General features: G+C 47.7%; 1 protein-coding gene across 1 annotated transcript in view; it reads left to right on the top strand.

Moving 5' to 3' along the window:
* The window catches only part of SH3BP5 (SH3 domain binding protein 5), a 75,114-nt gene that overhangs the window by 24,428 nt on the left and 35,995 nt on the right, over window positions 1–14,691 (top strand). The window contains exon 3 of the mRNA XM_012766928.3: window positions 4,195–4,323. Within this exon, the coding sequence (XP_012622382.1) occupies window positions 4,195–4,323 (129 nt within the window). The remainder of the gene's footprint in view (window positions 1–4,194; window positions 4,324–14,691) is intronic.

Raw genomic sequence — 14,691 nt, 5'->3', positions numbered from 1 at the left:
TCGGGAGGCTGAAGGAGGAGGATCACTTGAGCCCAGGACTTCGAGGTTCCAGCCTGGGTGACAGTGTAAGACTCTGTCTCTTTAAATTAAAAAAAGAAACAGAAATATATGTATAGACATAGTATGTGTTATATGGCTACTTCTTGATTTTTCAGTTTGAGTTTTCTGTTGACATCCCGTTATGGAAGATGAGATTTTTGTTTCTTTCTTCCCTCTCTGTCCCCACCACATACCCACTTTTTCCATCCCCTGCCCTCCCAACAGAATTATATTGTGGTCAGTATTTGGCAATTACATTATTGCAGCTACACAAGTACCATTGACTGTTGAACCATCTAGTAAACCATGATTACTTTTCCTTTTTGTAGTAGAATGCAATCTTAAATCATTTCTGACAAAGGCTGTGTGGGAAATAAAACTCACCATGTAAACCCAGGTTAAAAGGTTTGCTCATGGGATGTAATTTATGGCCAAAAGAAGAGAAATGGCAAAGAGAATGGTAGAAAAATGGGAACAGAAGAATCTCAGTGATGAGCCAGCACCAACAAATCTGCAAAGAAAGAAACAAGAAATCCTCCCACCAACCCCACCTTGTCTCTCCGTATCCCATGGGACCAAGTTCAAGTTCATTTGTACAGCACAGGAGGCTTCCTCACTCCAGCCCTGCTGCTTGTGCTGCCAGTCCCTGCTAGGGGCCTGGAATGCCCTTCCCTCCCTGTTTCTGGGAATCCCCTTTCTTCCAGCTTGGGTTGGACAGTCCTTTCTTTGGGTGGCCTTCCCAGCTGTAGGTCTGTTGTGCAGTGTGTGTACTAGGTCTTAGTACTCATCACACGACATCCCACTTATTTACTGCTTGAGTTTAAATGGTGGCTCTGCCATTTCCCAGCTCAGTGACCTGGGGCAAGTTATCTACCTTCTCTGTACCTCAGTTTCCTTCTTTGTAAAATGTGAATAACAACAATGGCACCTACCTGTTAAGGTTGTTAGCAGATTGTGCAAATTGATGGGGTTAAAGCACTTAGGGTAGTGCCTGCCCTGTGATAAATGGTCACTCTGTACTCTTTCCCACAAAGGTAGAGTTGGGGGTGGTTTTCACCAGTGCCCTGAAGAGCTCTTGGCAAGTCAGATGTCTCCAAGGGCTGGGCAGGGAACCTGAGTGAGTGAAGCAGGCTGGGTGGGATTTAGACACAGGAGAGGGGACTGGAGAAGGCAATCCCTGTCTAAGGGTGACCTTCTACTCCACTTCTACATATGATTGCCAGGTAGGAGGGGAGCCCAGGGTTGTCCGATCATCCAACTCAAAAACGAAAAATTTGAGAATTACCCTCCTTTTTTTTCATGTGAATTTTCCTTGATATTTACTATATAGCGTACAGGCAGAATGCACTAAACCTGTTGGCCCATTAGCCACTAGTTTGGGGCCTAGTTCTCATTTAACAGAGCAGGCCTGGGTGGTGATGTGACTTGCCCTGAGTCACATGCTGACTGGTCTGACCCTCAGATTTCCACTGTGGTATGAATGTGGACAGCACAGGCGCTGCCACTCACGGGGAGGTGACTGTGAGGATGCTGTCATGTGTGTGAGTACATCTTGCAAAGCAGCTGCCTGCACAGTGTGACAGGCTACCCTTGCCTCAAAACTCCTTGGGTGGTTTTTACCTAGGACCACAGTTTTCTTTTTATAACTGGAGGAAAAATTGTGTACATTCATTGAGCCCCAACTGTGTGCTCAGGAACTGTTATGTGTTTTACTTTTGTACTTTCCTTTGAGATGGAAAGTAACAATTTTATTGGTAATAAAAATGGTTCACTGAGAAGTTATCCGATCAGGGCCCCATAAAAGAGGTTTAGCTAACATTGAATCTATGTCTCCAATTAAAATCCTGGGGCTGGGCATGGAGGCTCACACCTGTAATCCTAGCACTCTGGGAGGCTTATGCAGGAGGATCGCTTGAGATCAGGAGTTTGAGACCAGCCTGAGCAAGAGCAAGACCCCGTCTCTACTAAAAATAGAAAAATTAGCTGGGTGTTGTGGCCTGGGCCTCCCAGCTACTCGGGAGGCTGAGGCAGGAGAACCACTTGAGCCTCAGGAGTTTGCAGTGAGCCACAGCGATGCCACTGCATTCTTCTACCCAGGTGACAGAGCAAGACTCTGTCTCAAAAAAAAAGATCCTGGGTTTGACAATATGCTGCCCCCCACTTCCTGGAGGCTCAGTCCCACAGAAGCTCTGTGTTCTACCCCAGGGTGTCTGTCTGTGGCACCTCCCCTGGAGAACAACTCTAGTCTTGTTCTCTGCCTTCAGGAGCTGTAGCAGGCGACTCCAGGCCTTGCCAATAAGAGAGAAGACAGAGAAAATCAGCATGACACAGGACTGGGGGGAAGGGGCCAAGCCTGCATGGGGAGTGGGATTTGTGCTGAGGACCTGGGGCACTCCCATGGGAGGCAGGGGCCATGTCCTTGTGTCCTAGAATGCCCACAGCATTGTCAAACCCATCTAGCAGGCCCACTGCTTGAGGTGACGAATGAGTTAGAGGAACTGACGAGAGCCTCCTTCACCCTCGTGAGACCCCTGTGATTCCGCGTGTAGAAATACGGTTTTCCAGATCATTATGAGTGAGGCAGGCCCTTTCCGGCCAGTGAAACACATCTAACGCCAGCAGGGCAGCCCCACCGCTCGTGATTGTGTATTGTTCCTTCTCTTCTCGGCATCCATTTCCCCTTTCTCAGACTCGCGTGCCTCCCCGCACCCCTTCCCGCCCCGGGCGGCTCTGCCAGGCAGATCCTGAAGGGGATGGTGGGGTCTCTGAGGTGCCGACCTGCTTCCAACAATACGTCCTTCTAGACTAAATGTCTAAGGGTCGTCTTTTGTCCAAAAGAGGGACTAAATGTCTTCTTTTTCATTTTTTCCCCTCCTTGTACCTCATGGATCTGGTTGCTTTACTTTTACCACACGATTAAGCTTAGCGCCTAACCCGTTCCTTCCTCTCAAACTCCTGCCAGGCCCAGGTTGCTGGTGGCTGTCTCCAAGGTGGCGGCCACCCTCATCTCCTGCCATTCTCCACATCCAGACTCAGCGTCCTTCCCTTTGTGGCGCACACTGTGCTGCTCCCTCTCCCCTGAGCATGGCTCTGCTGCTGCTTGGGACGCGGTATTTCCTGCCCCCAAGTTCCCATCTTGTTTCAGGCTTCTGTTTAGATATCATTCCTGCGGAAGTTTCTCCCTCTAACCTGGTCTGGCGAGGTTCTTTGCTGCTTGAGTTCCGTGGCACCTGTACCATTCCCATCCAGGTGGTACTGGCTGTTCTAGGATGGGTGGTGACGCCTACCTCAGCCACCAGGCTGGTCGTGTCCTGAAGGCAGGGCCATGTGCAAGGCTCAGCGTGTGGTACATTTGCAGTGTTTAATGTTGACTGAATTGTGTGGTTGTGGTTGAGGGCCTGGACAGACCTTTCTAATCTGCTCTGTGCTGTCCAATATAGTAGTCACTAGCCACATTATTTTATTTTATTTTTTTTTGAGACAGGGTCTCTCTCTGTAGCCCAGGCTGGAGTGGTGCTGATCATAGCTCATTGCAACCTTGAATTCCTGGGCTCAAGCAATCCTTCTGCCTTGGTGTCTGGAGTAGCTAGGACTACAGACTTGCACCACCATGCCAGGCTAATTTTAAATTTTTTTTTTTTTTTTTAAGAGATGGAGTCTCATTATGTTGCCCAGGCTGGAGTAGAGTGGCTGATCACAGGCACAATCATAATGCACTGCAGCCTTGAACTCCTGGGTCAAATGATTCTCCTGCCTAAATAGATTCTCCTGCCAAATTGCCTCTCAAAGTGCTAGGATTACAGGTGTAAGCCACTGAGCCTGGATAGTTATTAATATTTAAATGTAAGTAATTAAAATTAAATTAAAAACTCATTTCCTTAGTCACATTAGCCAATTTCAAGTGCACAATAGCCACATAGGGCTGGTGGCTGCTGTCTTGGATAGTGCAGATCACAGGACGTTTTCACCCCAGCGGGAAGTTCTGGATGGTGCTGCCTGGGGGTGGGTGCCTTTTGACTGTCTCGTAAAGGAGCCAGTTTAGGGGTTTGTAGGTTGGGTAAAGTCCTTCCCTGGTATTTCTGGTTAGGTAAAGTCGGCATTTGCAGATTCCTTCTTATGCCTGAACTGTGTTTCCTTGATTTCCTCTGGCGACAGGATGCCCGTCAGAAGTTCCGCTCTGTTCTGGTTGAAGCAACGGTGAAGCTGGACGAACTGGTGAAGAAAATCGGCAAAGCCGTGGAAGACTCGAAGCCCTACTGGGAGGCACGGAGGGTGGCGAGGCAGGTAAGGTAGCCCTGTAGACATCTCCCCTGCCTCCACCCACCATCCTGAGTTTTGGGGGTGCCTTTTGCCGTTTGTATCTCCCGCGGGAGGTTAGAAGTTCGAGTCCCGTGCAGCTGTGACTTCGTGTGTAGCTGCGTCTGAAGTCAGCCTCTTGTCCCCACCCCTGCTTCATCCCAGCCCTCACTCTGTTAGCAGGATGTGGGTGCTGGCGTTTGGATGACCCTGCAAGTGGGCGCTGCCTGCCTGAGTTGGTGCCGGACGTGCTCCCCCGGCAGCCGGGCCCGCTTACCGGGGTCGTGCGTGTGTTGAGAGCATCAGGCGTGTTCCTCCTCCTCTCCTAATGATGGCCTTTCAGGCAGCAGCAGGAAGCCTCGCTCCCTCCCTCGCATTCTCTCGCTGCTTTGGGAGTATTTGGCCTTTTGCTTCTCTTGAAACATGGATGCTTTGTCCTGAGAGCCCAAGTAAGCAGCTGAGAAAGCGAGACCAGAAAGGCAGTGGCAAAGTGGAGCTGTAGTCGGGTGATTGCTGGGGCTACGTGGAAATTGGCTCCGCTGTCAGAGCGGGTCTTTTGATCGCCACTGATGTGATGCAGTGTGATGCAGTTTGCTGCTTGTGTCACCTCCAGCCTCTGATAGCCCGGCCCTGTGCTGCACGGTGGGTGCCTGCTGTGTGCTGGGCCTGGGGCTGGGTGCTTCTGTCATTCCTCTGCCTGCTCAGGGTTCCCAGTCGGGTGTCTCTTCAGCATAAATCAATCGCCAACCTTGTGGTGAGATGACAGCTCAGAGTTCCCAAGAAGATCTAAGCAGTTGGTCCAAATCGTAGTTCACTAACAAATGATTGGGTGCTATCCATGTTGCATATTTATAACGTGATGGAAGATGCCGCCTCCAAAAGTCCCTGCTTGCAGGAAGATGTTGAGTGAGCAGCAACAGCACACAAAAAGCCTTTGCGCACTTGCTGTGTTTGTGCGTGGCGTGCTGGGCCCTGTGGGGAAGGTAGTGGTAGGACGAGCCCTTTGGAAATTGAGCCCCAGAAATCTAGGAACATACTAAGATCAGACACATAGAGGATTCAGGGCCAGGAGCTAACCATTCCTCTTCTTTTCCCTGCCTCCATGCACGTCTCAGAGTTCTCAGAGGATCTCCTTGCTTCTTTGGCAGTTCTACTGAGATCCTATCTTTGTATTTGGCTTTTGCACTCTGAGCCCCGAGCTGAGGTTTCTGGTTGGTCCCTGCTAGACATGTTTCTTTTATTCCTAGATAGAATGGCTGCCTGAAACCCTTCTTCTTTCCTGGCCTGGTGAACCGGGCTGTTCAACATTTAAGTTCCCATTAGGTGATGAAGCTTGGTCTGCCCTGAGCAGCCACTCTCTCTCTTTCCACCTTCCGCTGGACCCCACCGAGGCCTCTAAAATTCCAGGGAGAAGAAACCCTTCTCTAAAAGGTATTTTCCAATTCCCATGGGTTCCTGAACCTGAGGCATCTTCCGCCAAAGTGTCCACATTCCACTAATCTTTAAGATGCCCCCCAAGTTGGGAGTGTGTCCTACTCACTGTAGCCCAAGGTACTGGTGTTCTGGATCTAAAGCTAAAGTATGAAGGGCTCAGGTTAGGTTGGAGGGGAAATTTCTGATGCATTAACTTAAAGATTGGATAAATATTGAGGCAGATGTGAAATCTTTTTCTGAATGTCTTTAGCACTTGAATTTATCATTCTCTGATTCTTTTTAGCTCACAACTATCTACTAAAAACAGCCCATGTGCCCATGCTGCAGAATGATTTTAAGAATGATCAGTCAAAGCATTCCCTCGGAATCACGACAGTGGCTTCCCTACCTGAGGTTTTCCTGCCTGGTGCCCTGAGCTCAGGTTTTAGGGCAGAGATGGCTCCAGGGGGCTTTGTGTTCAAGAGGGCCTGGAGCTGGCCCTCTGATTCAGGTGGCTCCTTTGCCCGTGCTGATGCTAAACATGCTCCCACCTCAGTCCTTTGAACTTGGCGTCTCTCTGTTTGGTGATGTCCTAAGTCTGGTATCTTCACGGCCTGTTCCCTCATCGTCTTCGGGTTTCTGCTCAGATTTCCCTCTATCCATGAGGCCATCCCAGCTGACATATTTACAATGGGCTTGACTTGCTTTTCCCTGTTCTGCTTCTCCCCATCTGACTTGTTGGTTTGCTCGTTTACAGTAAGTGAAGCTCCCAGAGCTTTATCTGTTTGGCTCACTGCCGTGCCTGCAGTGCCGGCACACGGGAGGTGTTCACACACAGTGCAGATGGATAAACGGACAGACTAGTGAATGATCAGGCTGTGGAGTCACTGATGAATAGGTCACATGTTCCTCCCCTGCCTTCCCTGACACCTCGAGCTTTTCCTTTCTGTCGCCCACCAGACTCACAGCTTCTCTCCTGCTCGTGGCTAGGTAAGCAGAGGGGGAGGAACACGACTGGCAAATCCAGCTTCTCACTTGGCGGGTGTGTCCCCAGCTGGCTGTGACTCATCCTGGAGTAGATTTCACACCACTCCCTTTTCTGGACCCCGAATCCTCCTTGATGGGAAAAGGAGGTAGGAGGGAGCTGCCTGGGAGGTTCCTGGTCTGCTGGGAAGCAGCACAGGGTGGCATCTCTCCTCCTTTTCCCTTCTCTTGGCCAGTGAGGACAATCGTCAGGACAGTAACTGAGTCCCTTGGGCAAGCCACTGAGTCCTCAGCTCTACTCAGTTGATGCCCAGGTTTTGGGGTGACTGACTCACTCTCAACGGGCAGAGCCCAAGCTGGATGTTGAGAGCATCGCACCCGGCTTTATGCCTGCGAACCCTCCTGCAACCTCCTTCCTTCTTACAGGTGGGAAGGACGAAGGGTAGAAAAGGTTAGCATGGCCCCCACCCCGCAAACCCAGGAGATTTTCTGGGTCCACAGCCAAGGAACTGGAAGAATGCTCAGAGGCTGAGATGGGCATGGATGTCACATTTCATTTCTAGGGGGTGGGTTGCCTGGGATCTGCCACATGGATGAGCTTGTTTGTGTACAGCGATCCCCTGACCTTCCTGATGGTGAAGGGGGTGGTGTCCACCTCCAGCTGCTGCCAAGTGGGGCTTCCTGTTTTCTTCCTTGGCTCTTATCCCCACCCCTTTCCTTTTTATACTTACAACCCCTCTGACTATGTACACACAGCAAGGATGGTGCCTGAGCGATTCCTTCAGTGCATTTCCTTGAAGGGTGTGTCATGAGGCACTTTGTCCCCAGAGCCCCCACGTCCTCATCCGTGACACACATTGGTGGTCAAGGGAACAGCCCTAGCTACTCATGGGGTCGGTCTCATGTAAATGAGATCACGCGTGTGACAGTGGAATCTCTGCGTGAGTTTGAACTTCCTTAAAGATTAGGATTGGGAGTGCGAGGCAGCTCCTGCCTGTTATCCCAGCACTGTGGGAGGCTGAGGCAGGAGGATTGCCTGAGACCAAGAGTTTGAGACCAGCCTCGGCAACATAGCAAGATATCCTATCTCTACAAAAAATTAAAAAAAAAAATTAGCTGGGCTTGGTGATGTGTGCCTGTGGTCCCAGCTGCTTGGGAAGCTGAGGTGAGAAGATCCCTTGAGCTCAGGAGTTCGAGGCTGCAGTGAGCTATGATGGGGCCATGGTACTCCAACCTGGGTAACAGAACGATACCTTACCTCAAAAAGGATTAGGATTCATTGTAGAAAATTCAGAAAATAGACAAAAAATAAGATCTAATACCATTTCTTACTACTTGATGTATCCCTATTCTTTTTTATTAAATAAGAGATCACAAGGATTAGATGGTGTAGTCATGTGTCAGTGTGAATTTTCTGATTTTGAAGGTTGCATTGTGATTATGTAGGAGAAGGACCCTATTTGTAGGAAATATCCCCAAAAGTACTTGGGGTGATGAAGCATTAGGTTCTCACTCTCAAATGGTTGAGGACAAAAAGTTCCTTTAACTTTGTGAATATTTTGAAATAAAAATAATTACACTATTTGGAAAAATAACTGTGGTGGTTTCTTATGTCTGGAATGCTCACGTCCATCCATTCAGCATCTCATCTGAGAGTACTGACAGAGGGAAAGATTCTCCTAAAACGTGGTTTTCTGTGAAGAGCTTACAAAGATTTGTAGTTGTGTGGCTAGTAGAAATCGTATCTATCTGTCAGAAATTTGCGTTGTCCCTATTGTTCCTGATGGGATCTTATTTTCCTACCAATGAGTCAGATCCAATCCTCTGATCTTGAAAATCAAGTCTAAATTCTGGCAAGAGGAAGTAGAATGTGATTTTTTTTTTTTTTTTTCTTTGCTGAGCTGGGTTGGGGGCAGGGAACTGGCTTTGATTTGTTTGAGAGTTTTTGTCCTTGAGCCCGAGCTTGTTTTCAAGGCTGCTTTGACATATCTGCCAGCCCATCTGGCCTTCTGCGTGTGGTGGAGGAGCAGTCTGACAAGGGGCGGAGCCGTGCCTGCGACTCAGTACAGCTGAACGGCAGAGTGCTTGCTGCTTACTTTGCTCCCTGGGTTCTAACTGGTCTAACTGGCCTTGGACCCATCATTTTATCACTGCCGGTAACAACCTTCGTTGTTTTTTTATTTTTTTGTTGGGCTTGGGCACCTGAGGTGAGTTTTTTTGTTTGTTTGTTTTTAGAAGAATTTGTGTTAAAATACACATAACACAAAATTTACCATTTTAACCATTTTTAAGTATCCAGTTTAATGGCATTAAGCCATTCCTTTCCACGGTGTGAGTGCCCATTCTCATTGTTGTTCAGCCCTCACTGCCATCCATCTTCCCAAGCCCGAGCTCTGTACCTGTTAAACAGTAACTGCGCATGCCTCCCGTGCCCTGCCCCTGGCAACCACCATTCTACTTTCTAGTCTCATGACTTTGACTGCTTTAGAGAACCTTGTAAGTATTGAGGAATCACACAGTATTTGAACATTTATGACTGGCTTATTTCACTTAGCATGATGTCTTCAACATTCATATGTGTTATAGCATGTGTCAGAATTTCTTTTCATTATGTATATATACTATATATATACACACACATATATATTTAGTATATATATATACCGTATTTTGTTCATCCATCTGTGCACGTTGGGCAACGCTTGTTATTTTTAAATGGCAGGAATGTGTCAGAGCAAAGCCCCATGCAAACATGAAGAGCAGCATAAATGCAAAATAGTGGGGGGTATTCAGTGCTGAAAGTTGCCTGTTCTGTGTGTATGGGGCCACGTAAGGCCATGTCCTACACTTAACCTTTAGAAAAGTAGGTGAGAAGGGAAACATTTGAACTTTGTAGAGTGGCTTAGCTATAGGGCAGCTGGCAAAGCTTGACCTCGGGAGCCAGACTGCCCAGCTTCAAATCCCAGCTCAGCACTTAGTAGCTGTGGGACTGTTAGCAGGTTACTTAATCTCTGTGCCTCGGTTTTTTTGAATCTATTAAATGAATTTGTATGTCAGTTAGCTTTTGCTACAAAACAAACCATCCCAAAACTTAGTGGCTTACAACATTTATTTAGCTCATGGTTTTGCTGGGCGTTTTTTCTGATCTCAGGCTCAGCTGATCTTATGCATATACAATCAGTTGGTGGGGCGGCTGGGGGCTGGCTGATCTTGGATGGCCTTATTTGTCAAGGAGTTGATTGGTTGTCAGCGAGGGTGGCAGAGGTGACTGGGCCACATGTGTCTCTCAACAGGCTAGCCTGGTCTTTTTCACATGGTGCTCGGATTCCACTAACAAAAAGGGCAAGCCCTTTTCAAGCCTCTGCTTGTTTCACGTTCATTAACATCCTCTTGGCTTGCGTAAGTCATGTGGCCAGTCCAAATTCAAGAGGTGGGAAAAAATAAACTCCACCTGCTAAGTATCATAGCCACCTTTATAATCTACCCTAGTGATTGAGTTAGTACATATAAAGGATTTGGATCAAAGAAATGTTATTCCAGATGTGTTTTCCTATCAAACATCATATAGCTGTGGTGAATCTGCTACATTTAAAAACATCACCACCAGCACAAGAAAACCCCTATGGGCAGAAAAGGAAACATGGCTTTTGTGGCTGGGAGGGGGATATGTAAAATGTAGAGATCGTGCAGGTAGAAGAGTGACCCCAGGTAGGTTGAGTATACACTCAGTTGTTTATGAGGACAAAGTGTGCCAGAGGATCAAAAATGGTGAAGAGGGAGTAGCCGATTTGACTGATCAAAGCCACTCTAACCCCAAAGGGATGATGTAGCCTGGGCCTTGACCGGATGGGGAATCATGTTTCTAATGAAATGAAACTGATTCAGTGCATCAGATAATCTTTGAATTCTTGTTAATCCTGAGGAGCAGAGACTCTAGTTTCCCCTTGTTGGGATATTCTAGGTGTTGATTTCGTTTGCAGAAGACTCTTTCTAAGTGGAAAATGAGAGGCCGAGGTCTGCAATGGTGGGATATAAACTCAAGGATATGTCAAATGTGGATTATTACTTTCTTTACTTGCCCAGGGATTTTTTTTTTTCTTATTTTATTTCATTCAATAACTATTGACAAGGTGCCCACTGTGTTTCAGGCTCTGTTCCAGCCACTTGAGATATATCCAGGATGAAACAAAAGTTCTGTCCTTGTAGCTGACGTTCCCTTTTTGGCATTCTTATAAAAGTGTGTGGGATGGGATGTTTTGAATAAAAGTAGAATCTTTTTTTTTTTTTTTTTTTTGAGACAGAGTCTCACTCTGTTGCTTGGGCTAGAGTGCTGTGGCATCAGCCTAGCTCACAGCAACCTCACATTCCCAGGCTCAAGCAATCCTTCTGCCTCAGCCTCCCGAGTAGTTGGGACTACAGGCATGTACCACCATGCCTGGCTAATTTTTTCTATATATATTTAGTTGTCCAATTAATTTCTTTCTATTTTTAGTAGAGACGGGTCTCACTCTTGCTCAGGCTGGTTTTGAACTGCTCACCTTGAGCGATCCTCCCGCCTCAGCCTCCCAGAGTGCTAGGATTACAGGCGTGAGCCACCGCGCCCGGCTTAAAAGTAGAATCTTTGTTTTTGATCTGGATTAAGGTATGTGTGTGTTTTCTCCATTTGAAATACAAAGCGAGACTGTAGGAGGATTACAGTGGGCCAGGGGCTTGGCAAACGGAAGCATCTCTCCGAGTATTTCCTGAGCATCTCTCCTTTGTCTGCACTGGCCATGGTGGGGCATAAAGTGTGGTCTGCATCCTCTGGGAGCCTTGTCTATAACAGAAGCAGGTGGTGCTATGCTATGGCAGACGTAAATATGGTTGCTTATTGTTTGCAGTAGTTATATTCTATAAAGTTGCTGCAAACAACAGATTGGCAAGTACCAAGGCATTGCTCCTAAAGGAAATAGAGGGTTAGGGTCGTGAGAGCCTCTGGTCACAATATTTTTGACAACGGATCAGTATAAAACCTTGTTTTATGTGTGTTTCTGTTTAGAGACCTTTTATTTAATATGTATTTCTTACAAGTAATTTATGCAATATTTCTTGAAAATAAAACATGAGCTGAGAAAGGTTGAACATTCTCCTGAGTCATGGTAATGTGATGGTAAATCTTTCTGGCTCTCAGCCTCACGACAATGCTATCCACTCTGATTTTTATTTTTATTATTTATTTATTTTTTTGAGATAGAGTCTCACTCTGTCACTCTGGGTAGAGTGCATTGGTGTCATCACAGCTCACCACAACCTCAAACTCCCAGGCTCAAGCGATCCTCCTGCGTCAGCCTCCTAAGTAGCTGGGACTACAGGTGCACACCACCACACGTGGCTCATTTTTCTATTTTTGGTAAAGGCAAATTTTTTCTATTTTTGGTAAAGGTACAGTCTCACTCTTGTGCAGGCTGGTCTCTAACTCCTGACCTCAAGAGATCCTCCTGCCTTGGCCTCCCGGAGTGCTGGGATTACAGGCGTGAGCCACTGAGCCCAGCCTTACTCTGCTTTTTTAATCTGTCATGATCTCTCAGGTGTTGGTGCCAAACAGAGTCCATGACTTCAGCTGCTTTTCCGTCTTTTCCATAGTTTTATCATGCACTGCAGATGTTTCTTTGGCATTTACTGGAGTGAACGCGTGTTCAGATTGGCAAATTTCCTCTTCCTTTTTCTGGATATATTGTTTTGTTGACTCATTAACACTGAACTCATGGCCAACACCACCATAACTCCTGCTTGAAGCTCATCTAGCCCAGCCTTCTTGTGCTTAGGAGCACTAGAAAGCACTTCATCACTATACTCAGAGGCCAGTTTTAGCAGCAAAATCACCAAGAAAAAGCACAAAAAGGAAAAACATGGCAATAAATAGACCGTGGAAGGGGACGCCTGTTTACCGTATGAGAGATGAAACAAGAAGGCAGAGTAGTGCCTTGTTCAACCTCAGCTGGGAAGACGTGTGTCAGGTAACTTGAGTTTTGTCGCTGCTCTGTGCATATTAATGACCCTGAAAACACTACGAATATTGATTTTGGGGTTGCATGTAAAGCTTAGCAAGTAGGCAAATTTTTGCAGGTATATAATATTCATAATGAGGACTGATTGTATTTGCCAAGGAAAGAGCCAGGTGGGGGGCTCATCTGTTAGAATGCAGAACCACACGGTGCTGGTGTAGACAGCATGGGGAAGAAGTCAGAGGAGTGAGTTCACTGTGTGTGCATGTGGATGTGGATGTGTGCGCTGCCCATCAGGAAAGCCCTGGGGGAAAGGCACACTTGGATCCTGAAGCACAAGAAGGAGGCTGGGTAGAAAGGACGGAAGAGCAGAGACCTGAGGAGGGGTGAGCGTGGGTGTGAACACTGGTAAGGATGCCAGGGCCTCGGGAAGGGAGGCGTAGGGGAGCTGAAGGGCCAGGCTGGGGAGAGGAACAGTGTGGCCAGGAGAGAGAGAGCCTTACAGCCTCAGCCTGGCCTGCAGACGTGGTTGAGAAGCTGCAAAGCAGCCATCGTGGACTCTTGAGTAAGGGGCTTACGTTGGGTTTGAGAAGTTGATGCCCTTGCTTTAATAGCTGGGCCATTTTTGAGCTCTTATGATGCATTAAGTACCGTGCATACTGCTTTGTGTGGGGGATATTGTATGTCTTCCCCTTTCGTCCCCATATTGTAGACGAGGAAAGTAGTCTTGGAGTCTGGGCCTTTGCATAAACCTTTCTGGTGTTGTGGCCTAATCTAAGAGAATATGAATGGAGACTGTGACAGATTAGTGGTTAATGAGCTGTCAAGATTGTGTCATAGGGAACTCCAGGGTTTTGAACTGAATAGCCAACAGGAAGTTGAGAGAGTAGGTATCTGGCTTTGGGGGAAGGGGGCAGATTCATGCCTCATGTTAAAGTTGAGTGGATTGGGTGCCTGGGTGGGAATGTCACAGGCTAGGATGCAGGGGAGGCCGGGAGTCGCCATACAGAATCTGCTGGAAGAGTGTGTGTGTGTGTGGAGAGAACCGAGACGCTGAGGTTTAAAGACGGAGGGGAGGAGGCAGAAGAGCGTAATTTTACCAGGCACTTTTCTACATGTTTTACATACATGAGGAGTTACTTTTCTATTTTAGAATTTGCAGAAGAAGAAACTTAGGCTTAGAGACGTTGATTTTTCGAGGGGCTACCCACAGCCCTGATTTGTTGGGGATCTGCCAGGTGCCTGGATCTGTGGTCATTGGTCTTTTATGTACATTATCTCATTTAAGTCTTAGCGCAAAGTTACAAGGTGGTAGGTACTATTATCTTCATCATATAGGGTGGGGCCGTGGGGGGATAATAACGGAGGCATCGGGGAGTAAAATAACTCGCCCAGGCCATAGACCTTGTGAGAGGAGCGAAGATTTAAACCCAGGTCTACCTGGTTCTGGCAGCTGCCTAGTGCTTGGCACATGGTAGGCATTTAGTGACAGTTTGCATGCCTGAGCGACACCCTGGCATGTCTAAGGAGAATAGGTCAGAGAAATGATCAACTTGTAGGACTAAAGGCAGATTTTGGGCTCATCTGTGCAGTTATTTCCCTGCGTGTCCCTGCCTTTTCTGGGCTGGGGCAACTGGGAGTCTGTCTCTTGTTCCAAGTAATCTGGGCCTTTGGAAACCTCTTCCCCTCTCGGCACTCTGTCCCAGCTCTGCTAGGACTTGAGCATGCTTTGGTCATACCTCCCTTCTTCCCGGTCACTTTCATTTCTGCAGAGCCACTCGCCTGCCAGGTGGTAGTTCTCACCATGGGGCTTCGGGTGAGAAGGTCTGGCTCAGTGACGTCCATCCCTGTGGCCCTGGTCACATTTCCTCTGGGTGGCCATGGGCCAGTTCCTGGAAACTGCGTCATCCCTTGCCTTGGGCAGCGGCGGGGTGATGGGGCACCTGCCCCATAGCAGAGTTCCCTGTGATTTACG

This window comes from Microcebus murinus, chromosome 1 (genome assembly GCF_040939455.1).
Source record: "Microcebus murinus isolate Inina chromosome 1, M.murinus_Inina_mat1.0, whole genome shotgun sequence".
In the NCBI taxonomy this organism is placed as follows: Eukaryota; Metazoa; Chordata; class Mammalia; order Primates; family Cheirogaleidae; genus Microcebus; species Microcebus murinus.
The sequence above is the reverse complement of the archived record's forward strand: the minus strand, read 5'-3'. Positions and strand labels throughout refer to the sequence as shown.